A 20,767-nucleotide genomic window follows, 5' to 3' on the forward strand; every position below is an offset into this window, starting at 1 on the left:
TTATTTGTGTGTGTGTGTATATATATATACATATAAATATGTATGCTTGATTCTTTTTATCATTGATAAACAGCTAATAGGAAAAGCAAAGCAAAGCCAAACACAGAAAATAACAATCGCAAAATGTTACTCTTCATGTTGGGAGAAAACCTAATAGGAAAAAAATGGAACCAAAAAGAAAACCTAAAGAATCCTATGAAAGAATGGATTTAAGTGCATCTTTAACATAAGGGTACTTAAATGGGAAACCCAATTCCTTAGCTTTTGCAGGAACCACTTTTTGTCCCTCCAGAACCTGCATAAACAGTATATATTGAATCACAATTGCATGTGTTTTATGGATGTGTAAGGAAAAAGAGAACATACCACTGAAGCACCTTCACCTAATACAGCTTTGAGAGCAAAGTCAGGCACCGGAAGCCATGATGGTCGACCGAGGACGTTTCCCAATTGATTACACATTTCTGACAATCGAACCGGATTTGGTGCAGTTCCATTTATAACACCTGACAACAATTAGGTCAACCAAAAAGCAGGAGATGAAATGCGACAGTTCTCATATTAATGTAACAGAAACTAGGGGTGTAATCAAGTTCAGTCAAGCCCGAATAGTGCCAAGCTCAAGCTCGACTCGAAATTTGAAGTTCAATACTCGGCTTGAGCTTTATTGAACATCTATTTTTAAGCTTGAGCTGGGCTCGAGATATAATCGAGCTACTTGAGTTCGAGCTCGACCTTGATTAAGCTTGTTTACCAATTTTTGTACTCAAGCTCAAGCTCGGCTCGATAAGTAAGCTTAGGTTAATAATATATATTAAGGCCAATAATGTAATTTAATAATATAAAAATATGAAAAGCTCAAAAAAGCTCACGAGCTGTTCGAGCCAAGTATTATTAAGCTTGAATTCGGCTCGATCCATAGTTCAAGCTCGGCTCAATAATTATCGAATTGAGTTCAAATCTTTTTCAAGTCAAACTTGAGTAGCTTGCAAGTATCAATGTCTCATTTACACCCCCAATAGAAACCACAAGGAGAAGACAACAATGGCATGATATAACACACAAAGATTGGAATAGAGTAGAGAAAACATCAAAGCCCATTTCAATTCAGTTTTCCTCCTACAATAATGGGTTATTCAGCCTTGTTTTGCATTGGGAATTTACAAAAATTTAAGTACATTAATTCATAGAAGATTTTACCTTTATAAGATGGATTGGATAAAGCTTCATATATTAGGTTCACTATGTCATCCAAGTGAATCCATGAAAACCTACATATGAAAAACACTATCGAATTGTAGATTAAAGAAAACAATATCAGCTGGAGGAATGAAAATTAGAGATGACAATGAGGTGGGGTCGGTTGGGTTTTTGCCCAACCTGATACTCCCCAACATAATCTGACCCCAATTCGAAAAATTAATTTACCCATCCCATGTCAAACCCAAAAAATCAAAGCTATTCCCGACTCTGACTCGATTTAGGTAAGCCACAATTTATATTATTTTGGTACTTATCTTGGGGCGGGCAGAGTTGGTTTTTCTTAAACCTGACCCACCTCGACCAAATGAAAAATTAGACCCACCTCGAAATCATATTAAAAGGAAACCCGACACTATCAAATTGGGTCAGGTTGGAATCCGTCGAGTCCGGGTTTTTTCTTACATCCCCAATGAAAATCAACAAGCCAACTCCGATAACTATTTGAAAGTAGTTCTTAGGGATGATATAGCATTACCATTGCTGTCCAGAGCCCAAAGGTCCTCCGGCAAACATCATGAAGAGAGGGATCATTTTAGCTGCAAAAGTAAATATATCTTTGTTGAGAAAAATATATCTTAATTTTAATTATATACCGAGCATGAAGAGATCGAGAAAGAAGAGCATCAGTTATACCTAAAGCACCACCATCTTTTCCGAGTACAACTCCGATACGAATAAGAGCTAATCTCACATCCTTATCTACTTTAAGCGCCGTTCCCTCCCATTCCCTACAAACCTGAGCAAATAAATATAGCATCAGTAAAAGGAAACAAAACAATGCTCATCTAAGCTAAGTAATCGTTTTCTTTCTTTCTTTACCTCAGCTAAGTAATCATTTCCCGATGGACTGTTCTCGTCGAATACTCGTGTTTCACTTGTGCCTGAGCATGCAGGAAGAAACAAGTAAAATATGTATACGTTAGAGGAGCCTAGTTGCAGAGCTCATGTTTGAAGCATTTCATTGTTCATATTAATATGAACTGTGTCCGTTTCTTAAAAACCTTATGGATGTAAAGGTAGATACGAACCATAATAACCGACGGCTGTTGCACTAACTAACACGGTAGGCCGAACTCCTTGAGGTGAACTGTTTATTAAATCTACAACCTTCAAAAGTCAGCAAAAAGGGGCAATGGAAAAAAAGTTAAAAGAGGTTATAGAATGTCGATTGCTTTAAAAGAAAAAAGTAAGCAGAAAATGAAACCTTTGAGGTGACTCTGATCCTGCTTTCCTTAATTTCCTTTTTAATCTGCAATACAGATAAAAACAACATCGTATATGTACAGAAAGATGCAGAGGTATCTATTTTAATAGCGGTGTATGGAGACTTAATCGATACTTAACAAAAAAAGTTGCTGAAGATTCAGTATCCATTGCATCACTTAGCCAATGCCATCAATCAAACGAAGTGTGTGTGTGTGCGTGCGCGTGCCAACAGGCTGAGAATTTAGTATATTTGCATCATACAAAAATGAAAAACGAATGAGCTAAAAAGTTATGTCTCGAGAAGTGGGACTTATGCAAGAATATATGATAGTAAATCATTATGTTATATTTAGGGTTTTATGGTTTAGGATTTTGAACTTTTTTTCCTGTCGGGCTAAAGAGCTAATGTCTATCAAGCAACATGATACGAAGTTTAGGATTTAAGATAATTCTTCTAATACCAACCTCAGGAGACCATCTTGTGCTTATAGGCATTCCAGCCAAATTCACAACAGCATTCGATCCTTCGATACAATCCTTCCACCCAGCCTCCTCTGCTATTACAATTCCCGGGAAGTTCTTCACTACAAATGACAAGGCGAAACAAAGAAACAAAGAGGGAAAAAAGATATGTAAGTAGATGCATGTATTAAGTAATATGCATATATACTGGATTCCTTCCAGAATAGCCATTAATGCATGTGTTTCATGAAGGAAATCGCTGTGCGGATGCTCTTGTCAGGAAGAGGAGTGATCCTAGTTTGTCGTGTAAGGATCATGTTGTTTATTTTAATGTTCCGAACTTTATGGTTTTTGTTTTTAAAGCTGATATTGCTAGTATTCTTATGTACTGAACAATTTGCTAAGTAATGAACTGTTCTTCTAAGACCAAAAAAGAGAATTATGCATATGTACATATGTATCTATATGCTTGTTTTTCAGATTCTCAAAGGTTTTTCACCCATTTCTGCCAACAAAATTTCTTTCATCTTCTCTTCTATATGCAGAAAAGCAATGTAAGAGCAAAATACAAAAAGTACTCATTACCTTCTTACCCGGAAATATTGTCTCAGCTTTGGACTTGGACCGTGTCAAAACACAAACTTTATGGTTGTCTGCATTACAATTTCATCAAAGTTAAATTGTTCCTAAAAAGCTTCTCAAAAAAAAGTTAAATTATTCTTAAAAAACATTTACACAAATTAATAGTCTTTCAATTATAAACTATTATTACCTGCATGCAATCTCTGCACCAATCTTGTACCTATAAAACCAGTAGCTCCTGTAACTGATACAGTCATCAGATTTGCCTACAAAACAATCTATAAAGAATCAAAAAAATATCTCCCAAGGAAAATACTTGATCCAACATGATCAAATTCATAACACCTCATTTTGGTTAAATTATGCTATTAGTCCTTGTAATATGCTTAAGTTGTGGATTTAGTCTCTATAGTTTAATTGGAAAAGTAAATGGATTAAGAATGATCAAACTGAAGAACGAAATGGCTGATGGTAGAATTTAACCGAAATGGTTTTAACTGCTATCATTTGAATCAAATTGAAATTTTGAAATTCGAAACCTACATATACTAAAATTCACTAAATTAAATCCACAACTAATAGCAAAATTTGACCCCCAATTTCACTATGAAACCATATCACATTCATGGAAGTTAGGAGACAATGGAAAATTTACTTTCAAGTTAAAAGAAGTGAGTATCTATTAGAACAAACCTTTGGGGACTGAGCAGCACTACAAATAACCCTGAATCTGTTAGTCTCACCCACCTTTAAAAAAATACAACAAAACCAGAAAGCACAAAACGATTAGAACTTGAAAGCAAGAAAAAACAACGAAAAAATGGTGAAATTGGGTGTTACTCGGAAACTTACAGAGAAAGAGTGAGGGATGTGAAGACGAGAGGAAATGGAATGAGTCCATGAAAGACTGCAAAACACCTCCATTTTTCCAAGGCTGTTAGCTGGAAAAATAAAACTACGTAATGTAATGGTGGATATAGCATGTGTATTTTTTGGGGGTTTATTGAGGAGTTAAAGAACAAGGAGATGATCGTGTTTAATTTGGAGCCACACTAAAAAGAAACTCCATCTCCATCACCCGTTTTTTCCTGGTTTGGAATCTGGGCTTAATTTTGGTTAAAATATACTTTAAGTTCCTTCACTCTTCTTATATTTTAAATTTAGTCCCTAATCTTTTTTTTTCAAAGATTGATTCCTCTTTCTTTCCAAAAATAATGAATTAGTCACCCTACTTTTCAGATTTAAAAAAAAAAGTTCAATTGTTAATACTATGAAAATTATTATGTTAAATTTAGGTCTATTACGTCTTTTTTTTAATTATATGGCTATCAAGTTAGTATTTCTTTTGTCATAATAACTTATTTGGCCCTTCAATTTTATAAAAAAAGTCATTTTACCCCTTCATTTAATTTTTGCCTCTTTTACTCTTTGAATTTGTGTTATTTACCAAATCAACCCAAAATGAATGAAAAAGTAAACGTTTGTTAGCTTTGCTGATGTGGCAATCTACATCATCAATTAATTCATTTTTAAAAATAATTTTTTGAATTTTTAAACTAAAAAATTAATTAATTGCTTACGTAACAATCTATGTGTATGCTACGTCAATAAAGTTAATAGATGTTAACTTTTTCCATCTATTTTGGGTGATTTGACAAGTAATGTAAATTCAAGGGCTAAAAGAGGTGAAATATTATATGGAAGACTAAAATGACTTCTTTTGTAAAGTTAGAGGGCCAAATAAGTCATTACACCTTTTCTTTTTAATCTCAAAATGTCACAACAATAAGTTTAATGTAAAGTTCATTTAAGGGATTAATAATTGGACTTGAACTTTTAAATTCAAAAAGTAAAAAAGATTAACTTCTTTGAAGGACTAGATTTTAAATATGCAAAAAAATATAGCAACTTGAAAAGCATATTTTTGCATTTCGTTTATTTTCAATTAAATCTGAGAGCAAACCGGGGAAAATAGTACAACAGAAAAAAAAATACTTTGGGCCAAAAGATTCAATGTTTCTTTTTGTTTTCGGTACAAGCATGCGAGTAATGAAAACATAAGTTATGTGTTATAAAAAATTAAAATAAATTATTAATATTTAAGAGGGTAAAAAAGAAATGATTTCACCCTTAAGTTCGATGACAAAGATTTAGCGAGGAGAATAAAAATGACAATGAAGCAAGAAGAGGGATGAATTATTGCCACCCAACTTTGTCTTAAATACTTTCGTGAATGTTGCATGTATATGTAATCTATCTCATTTGATTCGATACTTTCGATGAACATTTGGTGTAAAAAGAAACACCAAAACGGTTAGATACTTTGCCTTTCAAACAGAAAAACAGCCCCCTCTCTCCCGGCCACTTGATTCGAAATCTATCAAATGGTTCAAATTAGCATTTTGCTACCTGAATGTATGTTACCGTTCTCATAAATAAAGAGCAAGCATTGGCTGTATCAATGAGTAAAAAACCAAGCATTTACTTGCTTTGTTATCATCTGACTCTTTGCTTGTATTTTCAAATGTGGACTAGGCAAGTGTTGAGTTTGTGGGGAAACAAGCTTCTTCAGAACTCATGGTTCCAGCCGCTCCATTTTTCTTTAATCTCAGTATGGGAACAATGCAGGACAAGTAATGCCAAAGAGAACACGGATTTGATCTGGTTACTTCATGTAATTAACCTTTAAAAGATAACATTCGCCGGATTCAGAAACCGAATTTCAACATCTGAAACCTTAAATCTTATTTTCAAGCTTTGATCCCTCTTGTAAAACAAAGTAATGTCAAGAAAAACACTTAGGACACCTACATTACAACCCGTAATGTCAAGGAACCGGCCCCTTTATCCTAATGTCTCCGGCTGTTCAATTACCGACCATTGACATAGCCATAAACAAATTTATAAAAAAAACTGCATATAAAATTAAGAGAAATATAGTTTATGACAAGAAAGATTCAAGATCGTTGTAGTTCCATGCCATGTAAGCAAGCATTTTGTACCTTCAATCAGACCAATGATCTTTTATTATACAAAACACCAGGCACACAACAATAAGCACAATGGAGAATCACCATAAATGTTATTAAAAGCCTTATCTCGTTTCAATTGAAGTAATGCAAATTAGTTGCTGTCCTAGATCACTCGTTACACACTCCACGATCCTTTAGACCTGCATCAACTGAAAATTAAAAGTTCCGACATTAAAAAATAACCAAATTGGGAAGAGCGGGCAAGAAAGGCACTTGCTATCACAGTCTATGTGATTTTGCATTGAATTTTCTCATCAAAGAGTACGCTTTGAAAGGGTTCAGACCTTAGTGCAAAAATATACAAATTTAGAAGAGACAAAACATGTAGAATAGCATCCCATAAATTCAATTCGGTGAAATAACACATCAACCACTTCCTAAATAAACTACAATAATTTCAGGACCAAAAAGAAAACCCTCTAGAATTCAAATAAAATAGAACTTCTATTACTTCTAGCACATATATCCAGTGTTGTTGAAACCAGAACGGACCAGCCGGTTGGACTGGGAACTGGCCGGTATACCAGTCTAGACAAAGGGATTGAATCAGCCTCAGTGTGAACTGCTTGAAACTGTTAAAAAGCCAGCGGTTGAACCAGTTTATATATATATTTTAAAATTTTCATTAATTTTTATGAATTTATTTAATTATTGTTGGACCAGCAGTCGAATAGGGAACTGGTGGCCTAATTGGTTTGACTATCAGTTAGGTATCTCCCTAGACATGCAATTTCAAACTTAAACCATGTTATAAAGGTGGAGAAGTTCAATCCTCAACATAAAAATGTATTTTTCAGTACAAATCCAAGAGATTTTTGCAACTATACTTTCAAGAGCAGTGCCGCCAACCAGAAGGCAGTTATTTGAGACAAACCAAAATTTATTAAGGAAATTATACAATGAATGATGTAAATCTAGATACAGTATATGGCTAACCTTTATTTCTTGGGAAGTTGAAAAGATGGATGGCTTAGTCATTTTCTTCTCGACCATAATCATACAAGATCTCGATCTGCATCAAGAGTGAACAATCAGAACCGGATGAGCAATAATAAAGCCAATCAAAAATTTAGCAAATAATAGCTGATGGCACGTAAATGATATAGGTAAGCCACAAACATTAAACAACTCAGTGTCATGTATATTGAGAAGTTGCAAGCCAATTTAGATGAAATTTTGATACTAGACCATCCGCTATCGAGTAGTAAAAACAAGATAAGCAAAATGGCTTGAGTTACTCTTCTAGTTTTCTTCTTCTACTCCGCAGTATAAATAAATTGTCTATTGGGATGATAATTGATGGATAACTATAGACGAGGGCAATGAGCCAAACAGCATGGAATGTGGGAAAGAAAACACGGGTAGCAAGAAATGAACAAATAACACTTACCCCAGAAGGTGGGACAGGGTTTCGAGTAAACTTGGAACCACCAGGAGCCCAAGGAACTGCAAATGAACTTAGTACATAAGCTTAAAACACTGTAAAAGGTTTAAAATACGAAAAAATAAGCATCTTATAAGAAACCTACCAATATCACAGCCAATCAATCACATGCAATAACAAAAGCGAGAGCTAATCAACAATAACCAACAATTGATGGACCAAACACAAGAATGTAAGTGAACAAGAGATGCCGCTAAGCAATGAGAGGTGAATTGACATAGTAATAGTTAAGTAGCATTTCTCTTCACCTACTTCAGCAAACCTTGGCTCTCATTTGGATTGTTTCACACAATCAATGAAAGTTCACTAGTATCATCAGACTATCATCCTATAATAACTAATTAGTTATTGACGAGATTTCATTCCCTTTTCAAAATTCTGTGGTATTCTCCTCTCAATTGTTTTAAAAGAACGTTTCAAAACAACCTATGAATCCAAAAATTCACTTACAAATACTTTCCACACAAGATTTATTGAGACAACATAAAATTCAATATCCAACCATATGACACTCACTTCTATCCTATCCGTTTTTCTTTGAGACAAGTCTACGCATCCACAGAAAGACAGTTTTGCATGTCCCATTAATTCAAAACAAAACTCTCTTGACAAAACTACCGACAAAAAAAATAAAGTACATACCGATATAAGGATCGGGATGCCGCCACTTATTATAAGTTGCTTCACCTGCATCTATCATTTTGTCAATTGTATCAAGATCTTCCTGTAAAAACACACCAAATTGTAAAATGCACAACCAAAATAGCCACAGAGTTAACCATTTTAAAAAAAAACTTTAAACCATTCTGACTATCACAATGACTATTTACAAGTGCAGAAATAAACCTAAGGTTATCGATTGAGCTGATTAAGTCAGTCTTTTTTTTTAAACTGAAACGGCCGAATCGATAAGTTTATTGCAGAAGTTCAATGTGCTCAAATTATCATCATAGAAAAAGAAAAGGTAATAATAAAATAATGTACTTCACATTCACAGATAACGAATACTCGTTCAAGTTTACTTTAAAAAAAAATCAAATGATATGAAGATGAGTAACGAGGGAGACGAACCACATGCTTGTTGGCTTCGAATTTCTCGCGAAGGTCAGAAGCCTAAGAAAAATAAATAATATAAATTATAGATTCAATTGAATGGGAAAACAATTGTGAAAAGATGAGATATTGGGAGATTTGAGGATTTGAGGAATTACATCTTGATAGAAGAGGTGGCGATGGACGGCCCAGTTGAGTGTGTCTTTCAGGGCACGGCGGTAGAGGATCCGAACCCTCTCCTTTTGCGCCGCTCTTCGAGCTAAATACGCCGCCGTCGAGGCTCCACTCATTTCAGTTGCTTTTGCCTTTTGATTTTTTTCTCCTCTCTCTCAGGCTTTTCCCACACGGTTTCAGTTCAGATAGTGGGAAAGCGTTGATTAATCTACGACCGCGGGCGCGGACCCATTAATGATGAAACGGCAGCGTTTTATTCTCTTACAAGTTATAATAAGTTAATTGCTCCATACATCTCCAAAATATTTACAAATTTTATATTAGTTTTTTATTCTAATTTAACCCTCAAAGTATCAATTAAGTCATTTTATTAATCTAGCCAACCCATCAGCTTAAACATCAAATCTGAGCTCAAATTTAGCATTGAGTGTATTTAAAACATATTGATCAAATTTTAATTATAAGTACACATCATATTGATAACTTGTATACAATATGTTAAAAATAATTATTTAAAATTTTAATGATATTATTTTCCTTAGATACAAATTATTCATATCGTAACCTACAGATCGAACTCTAATCTCTGAGGCTGGATGAACTCACTTCAGCCAACAAACATACCTCGAACCACTCACTTCAACTAATGCTCTCGTTGCTTGTTCCTATAACTATCTTTCTATCGAATGAATGTTCTTCAATTTAGGGATTTAGATTGAATGTACAAATAGGTAAAATGGGTAATATATCACGTTATTTAATTTAGAAAAGCATATTAAAATTCCACATCAACGTTGAGTTTATTATTTGCTCCTCCATGCATCATTTCCCAAATTAAAATATAAATACAGCACGAACATAACAATCATATGTAAGAATAAGCAATCTATCAAAATTTATATAAATATAAGACCTTGAACACGATTATAGCCCGTGAATAATACAAGTACACAAATTTCCTACACATTCATGAAACGGAGATAACAAAATCAGAACGTCATATTTCCATATTCATGTCACCTAAGAACCAATACAGGGAGATACACACAAACCCGAATCGGCTGAAGACTATTGCGTAAAAGCCAGTTTTTGGATATGAGATATACATTCATACACCACTCTATCTGATAATCATTACAATCTGTTTAACAATTTCAATCATTAAAAAGAATGCTAACATGGCCTATAATCTTTTAAAGAAAAATACCTTCTATGGCTGTATACAGATGTTGATATATAGGCTCATATAAGAGAAGCCATGCTGTTTTTCCAACCATAGGATCTCCGCCTAGGCCGTGGAGGAGTAAAGCTAAGCCCGAACATTTCCTTGAGAGCACGTCCCTGCTCTACAAACCTAATCAGCTTTGCAACGATGGTGGCGCTCTCTGTTACGTGATCCATATCCTTGTTTTTGCTCCACAACTGGTTCACCAGTTGCAACCTTCTCTGCTTTGAGTTTAACGAAATACCCCATTTCAGATACAGTTTTTGTCTCTCTTCTTCTGAAAACCTTTTACGCATTAGCTTGCTTAAAGTTCGTCTCTCACGCCGAAGAGCTCTCACACTGCATCAATAAATTAACCAATTGAGACAAGTAGAAATTATATGGAAGGGATAATGTAACACATATGCTGGAAGAAAGTAAACATAAATCAGCAACAAAGTCACCATGGAAAAGACTTCAAACGAGTACTAGGCCACTAACACGACCCAGCCAGTTATTATCTATTTGATATTCATTACTCCATAGTATAAATACTACAAGAAGAAAACTAAAGCACACTTCACGGATATGCGGCAATTAGTATCAACACTATATATTTTCTATTCGATATTGAGTTTTCAAGACAGGAAAATTTTGCTCCAAGTGTCAACAGTCAGTATCCACAAAGATGTTACGGATAAGAAATAATTGATGTCAACATTAGATAATGCAACCTCCTATAGTTTTCAAGAGAAGAAAATTTTGCTATGCTGACAAAGACCGACATATATCATATATATCCTTTGTTCAAGCAAGGAATCAATCAAGTACAGTGTTTTCACATATACTGTTCATAGCCCATTAGGCAATCAATGGCTGCAAGAGAGAGAAAGAGAGAGAACCTTGAAGCCAGTGTTAGTGTGCGACCATCTTCTACGGCTTGATTTCCTTGAGAAAATGTTTCCTTGAGGAAGGTAAGTCTCCTAATCTCTACCTCCATGTAAATTGAATCGGTTCGATCACCTTTAAAGAGGAGGAAGAAATATGTTCTGTGAACCAAGGAAACATTGCAAGCTTGCCAAAGTTCGAGTATTGCTCTCTGCAACCTCTCAAATTCCAGGGGCCAATCCAAAGGAGTGCCTGATGCTTCATGCATTGGATCCAATCCTGCACCTTTCATACTCATTCCAGACTCATCTACTTCTAGACTGGTATCCTGAACCTGTGATGAAAGTACCACACATTTGCAAAGAAATCAAATGAGACATGCCCAATTGCATATTTTAAAGTTTCCACCACAGAAAATGATAGGCATATTCTCACCTGGCCATCAAGTTGTCTCTTCAGTCCAGCAACAAAAGTATGAATACTAGTAATTTGCTCGTCTGCAGAAGTCTGGACGGAAGCACTCCCAAGAGAAGACAGAGAATCATTCCGGGAGAGCCGCCCATTATTGGCATCATAGTTTAATGAAGGAAATTTCTTTTGGTAACCATCTGGTCTTCCAGGAAAGCCTTTCTCTAACCCATTAGGCGGGGTGCTTTCATTATGTTCTCCGTCCATATATGGAGAAGATGTACCACCCGTGACATCATCTCTACAACTCCAGCTCCTACTCAACTTCAGGCTATTTTGAATACGATTTGCTTCTCTATCTCCATTCCTTGGGGTAGACATTGTTTCCTGGCCAGCCACATCTCCAACTCCATTTAATGTCAATGCCAATCGTCCTTCACTTTCACCATTTGGTACGGCAAGAGATTCAGAATTATTATTATCCCTGCCTGATCCTTCCGTGTCAATACATTGGACCTCTTTGCAGTATTCATCGGGATCATCAGCAATTTCACCTTGAGTCTCCAAGCTTTGCGCAGAATCAGTCATGGAATGATCTCCATAATTGTTCAGAGGCTTGTGATAGGGCTCTTCATGATTACTCGTGCTCTCTGTGTCGTCATAACCATGGATTGGATTAAATTTTCGAACATGCACATGAAATTGATTAGAATCAGCCAAACATGATGACTCTGATGCTGAATAGTCATCTTCCCATGTATCCGCAGCTTGTTGATTAGGATGGTAATTGATTCTTGCCTGATCAGAAAAAGGGAAAGAAGTGTCGGTCCAAAAATGGAACTATTAACCAACATTAAGAAATGAAAATTTTATGAACAATATACATCAAAAAGAAAATAATGAATAATGTTGCTATAGGCATTCTATTCAGTGAAAGCACGACATGCAAGGATACCATAGGCAATAACACGTACCGATTGCACCGACTCTTGATCATTTCCAATCATCCTTAGCAGATCCTTGACCCGAGATTGAGCAAGATCACGTTGCATAGTCAACTCTCTAATCTCCTTCTCCATCTGAATAGTGCAGAGTCATGTAAACAATGTTAGGTGACATGTAACATGCAAATGCCTCGGCTTTCCCTTCTGTATTTTACATGTCAGACACCTCAAATCGGTAGGCTTCTTAGTCAGAAGACAACAATTTGCTTGCAGCCTAATTTTCCACAAGCAAAAGTATCTATCTGTGTACTATGCTGAAGTTTCAGCCATTTGCATTTAATTTTATATCACCAAAGCTTTATAAGTTTTAACATAGAATGCATGATTCACCAACATGTTTTTGTTTCACTTTTATCATGCTAGGAAAGATAAAGAGACGCAGTTGCATATGTTGCATATTAGACAAGACAAAATAATAATTTTGTTCATTAAAGAGGACCCCTTGACATCCTTAATAAATTTCCCAAAGGGGATGGTTACCTTTTGGATCTGAAGATCTTTCTTTCTCAGTAAAGTTGCATAGTCACTGTTTGAGGAAGGAGGCACAGGACTCCTGAGTTCACTTTCTAACCTGGCCACCTCTCTTTGTAAATGCTTAACTAAGGCCTTATCAGACATGACCACGTTGACCTGCGCTTTTGTAGTAACTTCTTTTGCACAACAAGCAAACAGAAGAGTATTTCTGGTTTGTTCAACATGGCTCCGTGCGGGGCTCAAGGTACATATGATGGCAGTCCTGGCATTGCCACCCAAACAGGGCTGCAGTAAGCGTGTCAGCTTAGAATCCCTATAATTGATATGTCCTTGTCTGCCTTTACTGCATCCACCATAGCAAACCATTGATGAGTTGAGCAATTATAGTGGGTGACAATAGTTTAACAAGACATTGTCTTTTTCTACATCATCAATATTCTGTACTTGAACACATTATTGTAGTAATAATTACTACAAATCCAACTGGATATGAATAATTATCCCTAAAGAATATAGTAAATAGTTATTCAAATATTAGTGTCAATGAGAAAGATTCAACACTGAATCTAATTAAGCAAACTGTCATAAAACTATGCCCCACAGTCTGTGTTTCAATTTAAAATTGATGAGTTGAGCAAATATAGTAGGTGACAATAGTTTAACAAGACATTGCCTTTTTCTACATCATCAATATCCTGTACTTGAAGACGCTATTGTGGTAATAATTACTTCAAATCCAACTGGATATGAATAGTTATCCCTAAAGAATATAGTAAATAGTTATTCACATATTAGTGTCATTGAGAAAAATTCAACACTGAATCTAATTAAGCAAACTGTCATAAAACTATGCCCCATACTCTTTGCTTCAATTTAAAATTGAAAAGTGACAACCATAAATGAAACGAATAGGAGCTCAATCAACCTCACACTAATGAAATATAACTCCTTAAACAATCAAGACAACTATGCTTAAAGAAATTAGACATTAAATAATCTCTTGCTGGTGATTGAAATGAAAAAAAAGAAAACTTTAGATATATGATAATCCAATCAACCTTAGCTTGCGAACAACAGTTGACAGAGTAAGTAAACTACGATTTATGTGGCAACCCTCTTTCAGTCTTGCCCCAGTGGATAAGGCCTGGGATGCTCGCTCACTTCCGGCCAAATCAATAAAATTCTGCACTCAAATACCATTTTTGCATCACTTTTTTTTTTTCATTTGAGAATAACAACTTATGAACTTAAAGTGTGAAAGTAAATTACATGAGCCATACCACACTTGCTGCAAGGCTTGTTGAATTTTCTTTTCCTAGGAACTCACGAGCAGAGCTTTCAATTGTCTACAAAAGTTAGAATGGACATTATGGTAAGCTAAAAAGGGAAAGAAAAACTCAACATTAGCAATTAAATGTTCAAGCAAGAGAAGGGCAAGGGAGAATACCAATCTTATAATTTGATGAGATCGGGAGCTTCTCTCATTCAAGGAAGTCTCACCTATCCTTCTTTGAGCTGCAATGCATTAGAAAATTACTAATAATCCATAATCATCAAGTAAACAGAGAACTTTGAAAATGCTCTACCTTCACAAATTGCAAGTAGTTCTTTCAAATGGTTCCAGTCCTTCAGGGGTTCCTCTGTGACTTTTTCCACAATAGTTCCTCTCTGACAAAATGAACTTGTTAGAGCAACCATAAGCGCAAGAAAATGAAACAAATATTATAATATGGATGTGGCTACTCACCTCAGGATCATCACGCAGCCTAAGTTGGGTGTTACCTGAGGTTAAGAGGTCTCTAATGGCTTCATTGTATATCTCAATTGCTGAGAACTTCAAAACAAATGCTCTCTCTTCATGCTGCGGTGATAATATCAGTACCATGTGAAAAAAATGCTTTTAGAGAATAATCGTGAGAAAATGCAACATGATGAAAGAAAAATGAGTTAAAACTTTCATTACTCTGTTTATGTAGTCAAATATATCTGCAACAGTATACTCAGTTATTCCATTCATTGTGTATGTCTTCCCACTGCTAGTTTGTCCATAAGCAAAAATGCTAGCTGGGGAACAGAAGGAAGAAAATTGTTAGAGAACTTTTTACTTGCCATGAAGTTTATCGACAGAGAACATTTACCAAGATGCCAATAACCATACTTACAATTAAGACCATTAACAACTGAAAGAGCAATCTCCTTGGCTCCTTTCTCGTACACTTGCTTTGTCGAGCAGTCACCCCGAAATACTCTATCTGTCCCCACCATAAAAAGGAAGAAAGAAGATACAATCTATTGATCAAAATTGCTTGTCAATCCGAAGCACACAACAGAAATAACAATTTCCACGTTTGATGCTTTAACACCTAATTTTGAACTTAAGCCAACAATTTACAGTACCCTCATAAAGCTGGCCTAGGTTCAATTAACCAGATTTATTAAAGGACAAATTTATTATCATTTAAGTATATCAAAGTTTTAAAAGAAAAATGCCTACGGCAGCAAATGTGAGCTAGAAACTGGGAGCTGGTTATCATATTTTAATGCAACAAAATTTATTAGATCACAACAAAGACATGAAAATAGGGGGAGTTTGCTTACCGAATGTATAGGCAGACGGGAATGTGGATCCTTCCCGGAGGGTGTTCCGGTATAGGATAGTACTGTCATTGATGCACTCCCAATCAGCAACTTCATTTGCTACAATTTCCTGGTCACTCAAAGGCCTCAACCTCACCAGCACAAGAATCCTCTCCTCACGAGCAGCAGCCAGTTGGACCTTCTGTTCCTTCTCCAACTTCTTCAACTCTTCCCCACCAATTGCCCCCATTTTTCACACTCCTCTTCTACAGTTACTAGCCCTACCACACATTATATAAAAATAGACCCATGAATTTTCACATTCTCAAACAGATTGGAAAAAAGAAAAATCAAACTCAAGAGGTACTCAACTATACAAACTCACTGTTGCTTTCCTAAAAATGCAAGCTAGTTTGTTGTGGCAGCCAAAGAAAATATTAGGCCTAGGCCCATCCTTTCACAACCATAATCTATCTGCAAGAAGAAGCAAATCATGATTATTTGATTACCAAAACAACTAACTAAAGAAAATTGATTGCCAATATCAGTAACAACGAACTAATCATAAAGTTTTATCCAACAAATCTGAAAATGATTTGATTTCCATACCTTATTCTTTAAGGTTAAACATCAACTAAAAGAACATTTAAAAAATGGAAACAGAAAATAAATGTCAATGAATCTAGTAGATAATATGGAAACCTCCCTCCCTACTAAAAAAATCATTTAAGAAAAAGCGAAAATATTTATTTTTACTTCTTGAAAGAGTAGAAAACTTTCCCTAGTGGGCACCAACATATGCTTAAACGGCAAGCTAAACCCACCTCCCACCCCCCAAAAAAAAAAAAAAAAAGAAGAACTATATACATGAAAAAATAAAAATATTTTCATTTATTTTTCTCATTTCTGCATTTTTTTAATTATTTTTCCTGGAAAAGAACTGACGAAAATAACAACTTCAGTACCAAAACAGTGTCGTTTTCCCTTCATTTATGCTCTGATCTGAATCTTTTTAACTAGACTCTTCCACCTCGATACTCGAGCACTGCAAAAAAAAAACAGAATAAAATCTAAAAACAGCTTAAAAACACAATATAACAGAGCATTTTCAACGTAAAACTCCAAAATTCACAGTTTTTTTAGTACTGATAAACACACAATTTTTTAGATCAACAAACACAAAAAATGAAAATATATATAAAAAAAAACTATTCTCACGTACAAAACAAAATTGAAAATCCACATTTGAAGTCTTTCATAAATTAAAATAAATCGTAATTCCTCATTTAAATTTAAAAGCTTTTTAAATAATGAAAATGAAAGCTGCTAAGAACTTCATCGAAAAAGAAGAGAAGAGAGAGAGACCTGGAAGAGTAAAAAAGGAAAATAGAAGCGAAAATCAAAGCTGCTATAGCTTTAATAAAGCTGAAAAAAATAAGACTAAGGATAAAATTGAGAAACTGAATTTAAACGAAGGGTTAAAATGGAAATAAAAAAAAGGATGTACGGTAGTTTATGGAACAGTGAAAAAACCGGCGATTAATATGAAAATTATGAAGGGAGAAAGAAGGAAAGAGCGGTTGTTTTAGCGGTTTTTTTGGGGGAGTGGGGGAGAGAGATCGGAAATGGGACCGGTGGTCCTGGAAATCTAGATGCTGCGTCAACGTCTCTTTTTGAAGCTTCTCTTGCTAGCGCCTCGTGGGGATCATATCTTTTGGTTAAATTTTATAAAAGGTCCTTGTATTATGTTTTTTTCTCGGATTTAGCCTTCTACTTTTGATATTTTAGTCTTGTTTTTTTGGGGGGAGTTTACATATGTAAATACGGTACAATCAAAAGTGCATTACAGCAATAAATAAGGTGGGGAATCCCAACTCCCCCGAGAAAATTTTTTGAAGTATTATCCATCAATAATAGATTGAATCCTTGTACTAAAGTTTTGTCTTGTCTTGTCCTTTTGAGGTTTGAGCCCCTAACCTATTGCATATAGGTTACCATTTAGGGCATGTAGTTGATACCATGGTTGCAAATAAGTGACCTAAATGCCTCATATTTGTGGTTTAAGTCCCTTTGTGCTCAAGTGAGGTTCATAATTATTACATATCTTGTACTGTCAACTTTGTATTGAGTCTTGCAGGTTCATCAATTGAGGCTCTCTCAGCTCCATGAATCAAGCTCATCGGGTGGCCGCTCATGGCACATTGGCTCTCAACAGTGTACAAGAGATAAAACTCCCTACTGGAGAATAATACATTCGATTGTTGGAGGATCAGTTGAGTGCCCAGTAGACGACACTTTGAAAACTTTCTCAAAATATTAGACTCTTAACAAATCACATGCTCGAGCAACTATAAAGTAGAATCAAACTAATACAAAACACAAACAATTGATGAATTAGAATATAACCGAACAAAATCCACCTATAAAAACCACGCATGATAGTATTTAATGACCCATGTATAACAATTGTATACGGTAAGACTCGAATATAATTACTAAAGGATCTAGGACTTATCGATTTAATCTTTTTACTTTAAATGTTTATTTTCATTAAGTCTTTTTCTTTTAAATCGATTTTTTTACAGAATATGATATATATTTTAATTTAATATTTAAAAATATATATGATGATATGATATATATTTATAGTGATGAACATTTTTTCCATATTAAAAATGATAATATATATATGATATTTTGAAACTGTAAAAAAATAAAGTGTGTATAAATCATATCACTGTATATTTAAAAATAAAATAAAATTGATTATTTGATAGAGTTAACATGGAAAAAAAAAAACGCTTGCCTCAATATTGAAAATACATATCGAAAAATAGAAGAATAAAAAAGATCAATTTAAAGGGACCTTTCGTAAAATTTGACCTTATAACTTTGGGACTGGGCCATTTGGATGATTCAATTACGGTTTTGACCTTGCTCTTTTTTTAATGTTGGGTTCATGAAAGGGAAGGCACGTGGTCATTATGTATTTGTCAGGTAGCTTTCCATCACACCGTTCGATCGGGATCTTATTACCGTTAGATTGTTGAAAATAATATTAATATAAATTATTTTTTTCTTTTGTTTTTCCTCTCGAGGAATTCCGAATTTCTAATAAATTTTTTATTCCATCATTTATTTTAGATAAAAAAAGTAAAATAGTTAAAATCTCTAAAAATAATTATCAAGTTGAGATTCATAAATGGATAACAAGTTAAATTTGAAAAATGCATTTATTATAACGGATAAATAAATGAATTTAATAATATTACTTCTAGCATTTTATTATTGTTTTTAAAATTAGACTATTGGTTGGATCGAGAATTAATTAAAGTATTAATTTGAAAAAAATGTTCCATTGGTTGTCCGGTAAATTGGCATAGACCGTTTGAAGTAGATTAAAAAATTGGTTGAATAAGTAGTTTAATCGGCTTTCTTATTTTTAATTTTAAATTTTTTTATGAATTTTAATAATTTTTACTCGAATTAAATAAATTAGTCATATCAACAACCAATGACTTGATCGATTCAGCCACAAATTTGATTCTAAAAAACTTGCTTTTTACGTTAAATAAAACATTTTAAAAGATATTTAAATTTTTAATAATATATTTAAACTAAAACTAATCATACATATTATTATTAATCAACAATTATGATAAAATTTTAAATTCAAAATCACACCTTTTAAGGGTGGGATTCGGCGTCTTAAAACTTTTAAAATTTCATATCTGAGTCTCACTCCATGTAAACTATGTTCGAATTCTAAATCAAATTTTATTTTATTTAAGTTTATGTTTAGATAAAAGTGTTAACGAGCAAAATTGAGTCGGGTCAAAACCTGGTTCCACAAAAATTCTAAGCTCACCCAAATGGCTGGTTTAACCTATTTAAATTTTCTTATTTTTAAATAGTAAAACAAGCCTAAGCAGACCGAGTTGAAAATAATTAAATTTAAACTCGACTCATTAACACTTTTAATTTTAATTATATTTTGTTTCAATCTAATTGTGATTATAGTTATTTAGAGGTTTATTATTTATATTGTAATTATGATAATTAAGGCTGCAAATTAATTGTCAAATGGCAGCCAATTAGGATTATTCCTTTGATGTATTTGTTTTTTTTTCTTATCATTTCAATAATAAAAAAGGATCGCTCTCATAAATATCAAATGTCAAACTTAAGAGCTCATAGAATTTTTATTTTGTTTTTAAAAGATAAATATTTTTATTATTTTTATGGATAATATATATTGATATAAATAGGAAAAAAAGTATAAAAATTAAATAAGCCAAAAACAATATTGTTCACAGAAAATTTATTATTTCATTTTATATGATATAATTAAACATGTAATTCTCTGTTTTCGTAGTCTCTCTATTAAAATATATAACTTGTAATTTAAGTGTTTTAATTATACTTAATTCGATGGGCTCACTAATTAAAATATTATCCAAATATGGTGTCAAAAGTGAATTTAATGGGGTAGGCAAGCGCCTTGACCCCTCAAATATGAAATAATTTTAATTTAGTCCATTCATAAACGATGGACTTATAAGTTAACGTACAGTGAAACTGTACTTTATCCCATTGAAAATGAATAGTTTCTTGTTTGGTCCCTTAAAAACTGATGAAATTATAAAATAATAAATGATAAAATTATATTTGGAGCTTTCAAAATTTTAGAATTTAATTTCAGCCCTCGCAAAAAAAATTTGAGTTCCCCTTACACGTCGCACATATGTAATTATAAATAACTACACCCAAGTCTAATTATTAGGTAACATTTCAAACACAGAATTAAATTCCACGAGAACAAAAAGTTATCTAAATAATTAGATTTAGATATAATGACGTGTAAGTATGCATGTTCGCTGTGTCTAAAAAACTATTATAATTAACGAGTCTTGTTGAATTAAGTGTTATTGAAACAATTGATTACTCATTCCAATTCTTATGGAAGAGTTTAGATTTAAAAAAATTAGGTCGAATA

The 20,767-nt window shown here is 33.8% G+C and overlaps 3 protein-coding genes across 9 annotated transcripts; all 3 read right to left on the reverse strand.

Moving 5' to 3' along the window:
* Nucleotides 1-50: 50 nt before the first annotated feature.
* LOC108474825 (epimerase family protein SDR39U1 homolog, chloroplastic) lies at nt 51-4,615 on the reverse strand. 2 transcript variants are annotated; one of them, XM_017776848.2, is made up of 13 exons: nt 4,366-4,615; nt 4,207-4,260; nt 3,704-3,779; nt 3,525-3,584; nt 2,935-3,053; nt 2,468-2,512; nt 2,292-2,370; nt 2,083-2,144; nt 1,897-1,999; nt 1,739-1,799; nt 1,201-1,271; nt 367-506; nt 51-295 (listed from the first exon to the last, which is right to left on the reverse strand). In XM_017776848.2, exons 1-13 carry the CDS (start codon nt 4,435-4,437, stop codon nt 194-196), a joined length of 1,044 nt encoding a protein of 347 aa, XP_017632337.1. In that variant the 5' UTR covers nt 4,438-4,615; the 3' UTR covers nt 51-193. The 2 variants fall into 2 exon arrangements, with proteins under 2 accessions (XP_017632337.1, XP_052881326.1); XM_053025366.1 differs by having other exon boundaries at nt 2,083-2,149; nt 2,291-2,370.
* Nucleotides 4,616-6,413: 1,798 nt separating this feature from the next.
* Nucleotides 6,414-9,454, reverse strand: LOC108474675 (NADH dehydrogenase [ubiquinone] 1 beta subcomplex subunit 9). The gene is made up of 6 exons (XM_017776668.2): nt 9,201-9,454; nt 9,061-9,102; nt 8,632-8,713; nt 7,936-7,991; nt 7,482-7,557; nt 6,414-6,694 (listed from the first exon to the last, which is right to left on the reverse strand). Exons 1-5 carry the CDS (start codon nt 9,330-9,332, stop codon nt 7,516-7,518), a joined length of 354 nt encoding a protein of 117 aa, XP_017632157.1. The 5' UTR covers nt 9,333-9,454; the 3' UTR covers nt 6,414-6,694; nt 7,482-7,515.
* A 657-nt stretch (nt 9,455-10,111) lies between these two features.
* Nucleotides 10,112-17,434, reverse strand: LOC108476202 (kinesin-like protein KIN-7E). Of its 6 annotated transcripts, none has more exons than XM_017778338.2 (16): nt 17,137-17,434; nt 16,737-16,816; nt 16,157-16,245; nt 15,793-16,052; nt 15,357-15,446; nt 15,158-15,258; nt 14,942-15,055; nt 14,781-14,862; nt 14,642-14,709; nt 14,475-14,540; nt 14,253-14,377; nt 13,201-13,537; nt 12,691-12,795; nt 11,744-12,514; nt 11,323-11,642; nt 10,112-10,780 (listed from the first exon to the last, which is right to left on the reverse strand). In XM_017778338.2, exons 4-16 carry the CDS (start codon nt 16,019-16,021, stop codon nt 10,459-10,461), a joined length of 2,730 nt encoding a protein of 909 aa, XP_017633827.1. In that variant the 5' UTR covers nt 16,022-16,052; nt 16,157-16,245; nt 16,737-16,816; nt 17,137-17,434; the 3' UTR covers nt 10,112-10,458. The 6 variants fall into 6 exon arrangements, with proteins under 6 accessions (XP_017633827.1, XP_017633824.1, XP_052881328.1 ...); XM_017778335.2 differs by having other exon boundaries at nt 16,144-16,245; nt 17,137-17,414; XM_053025368.1 differs by having other exon boundaries at nt 16,994-17,138.
* Between the last annotated feature and the right edge of the window lie 3,333 nt (nt 17,435-20,767).

The sequence above is a fragment of the Gossypium arboreum genome, chromosome 3, assembly GCF_025698485.1.
Source record: "Gossypium arboreum isolate Shixiya-1 chromosome 3, ASM2569848v2, whole genome shotgun sequence".
In the NCBI taxonomy this organism is placed as follows: domain Eukaryota; kingdom Viridiplantae; phylum Streptophyta; class Magnoliopsida; order Malvales; family Malvaceae; genus Gossypium; species Gossypium arboreum.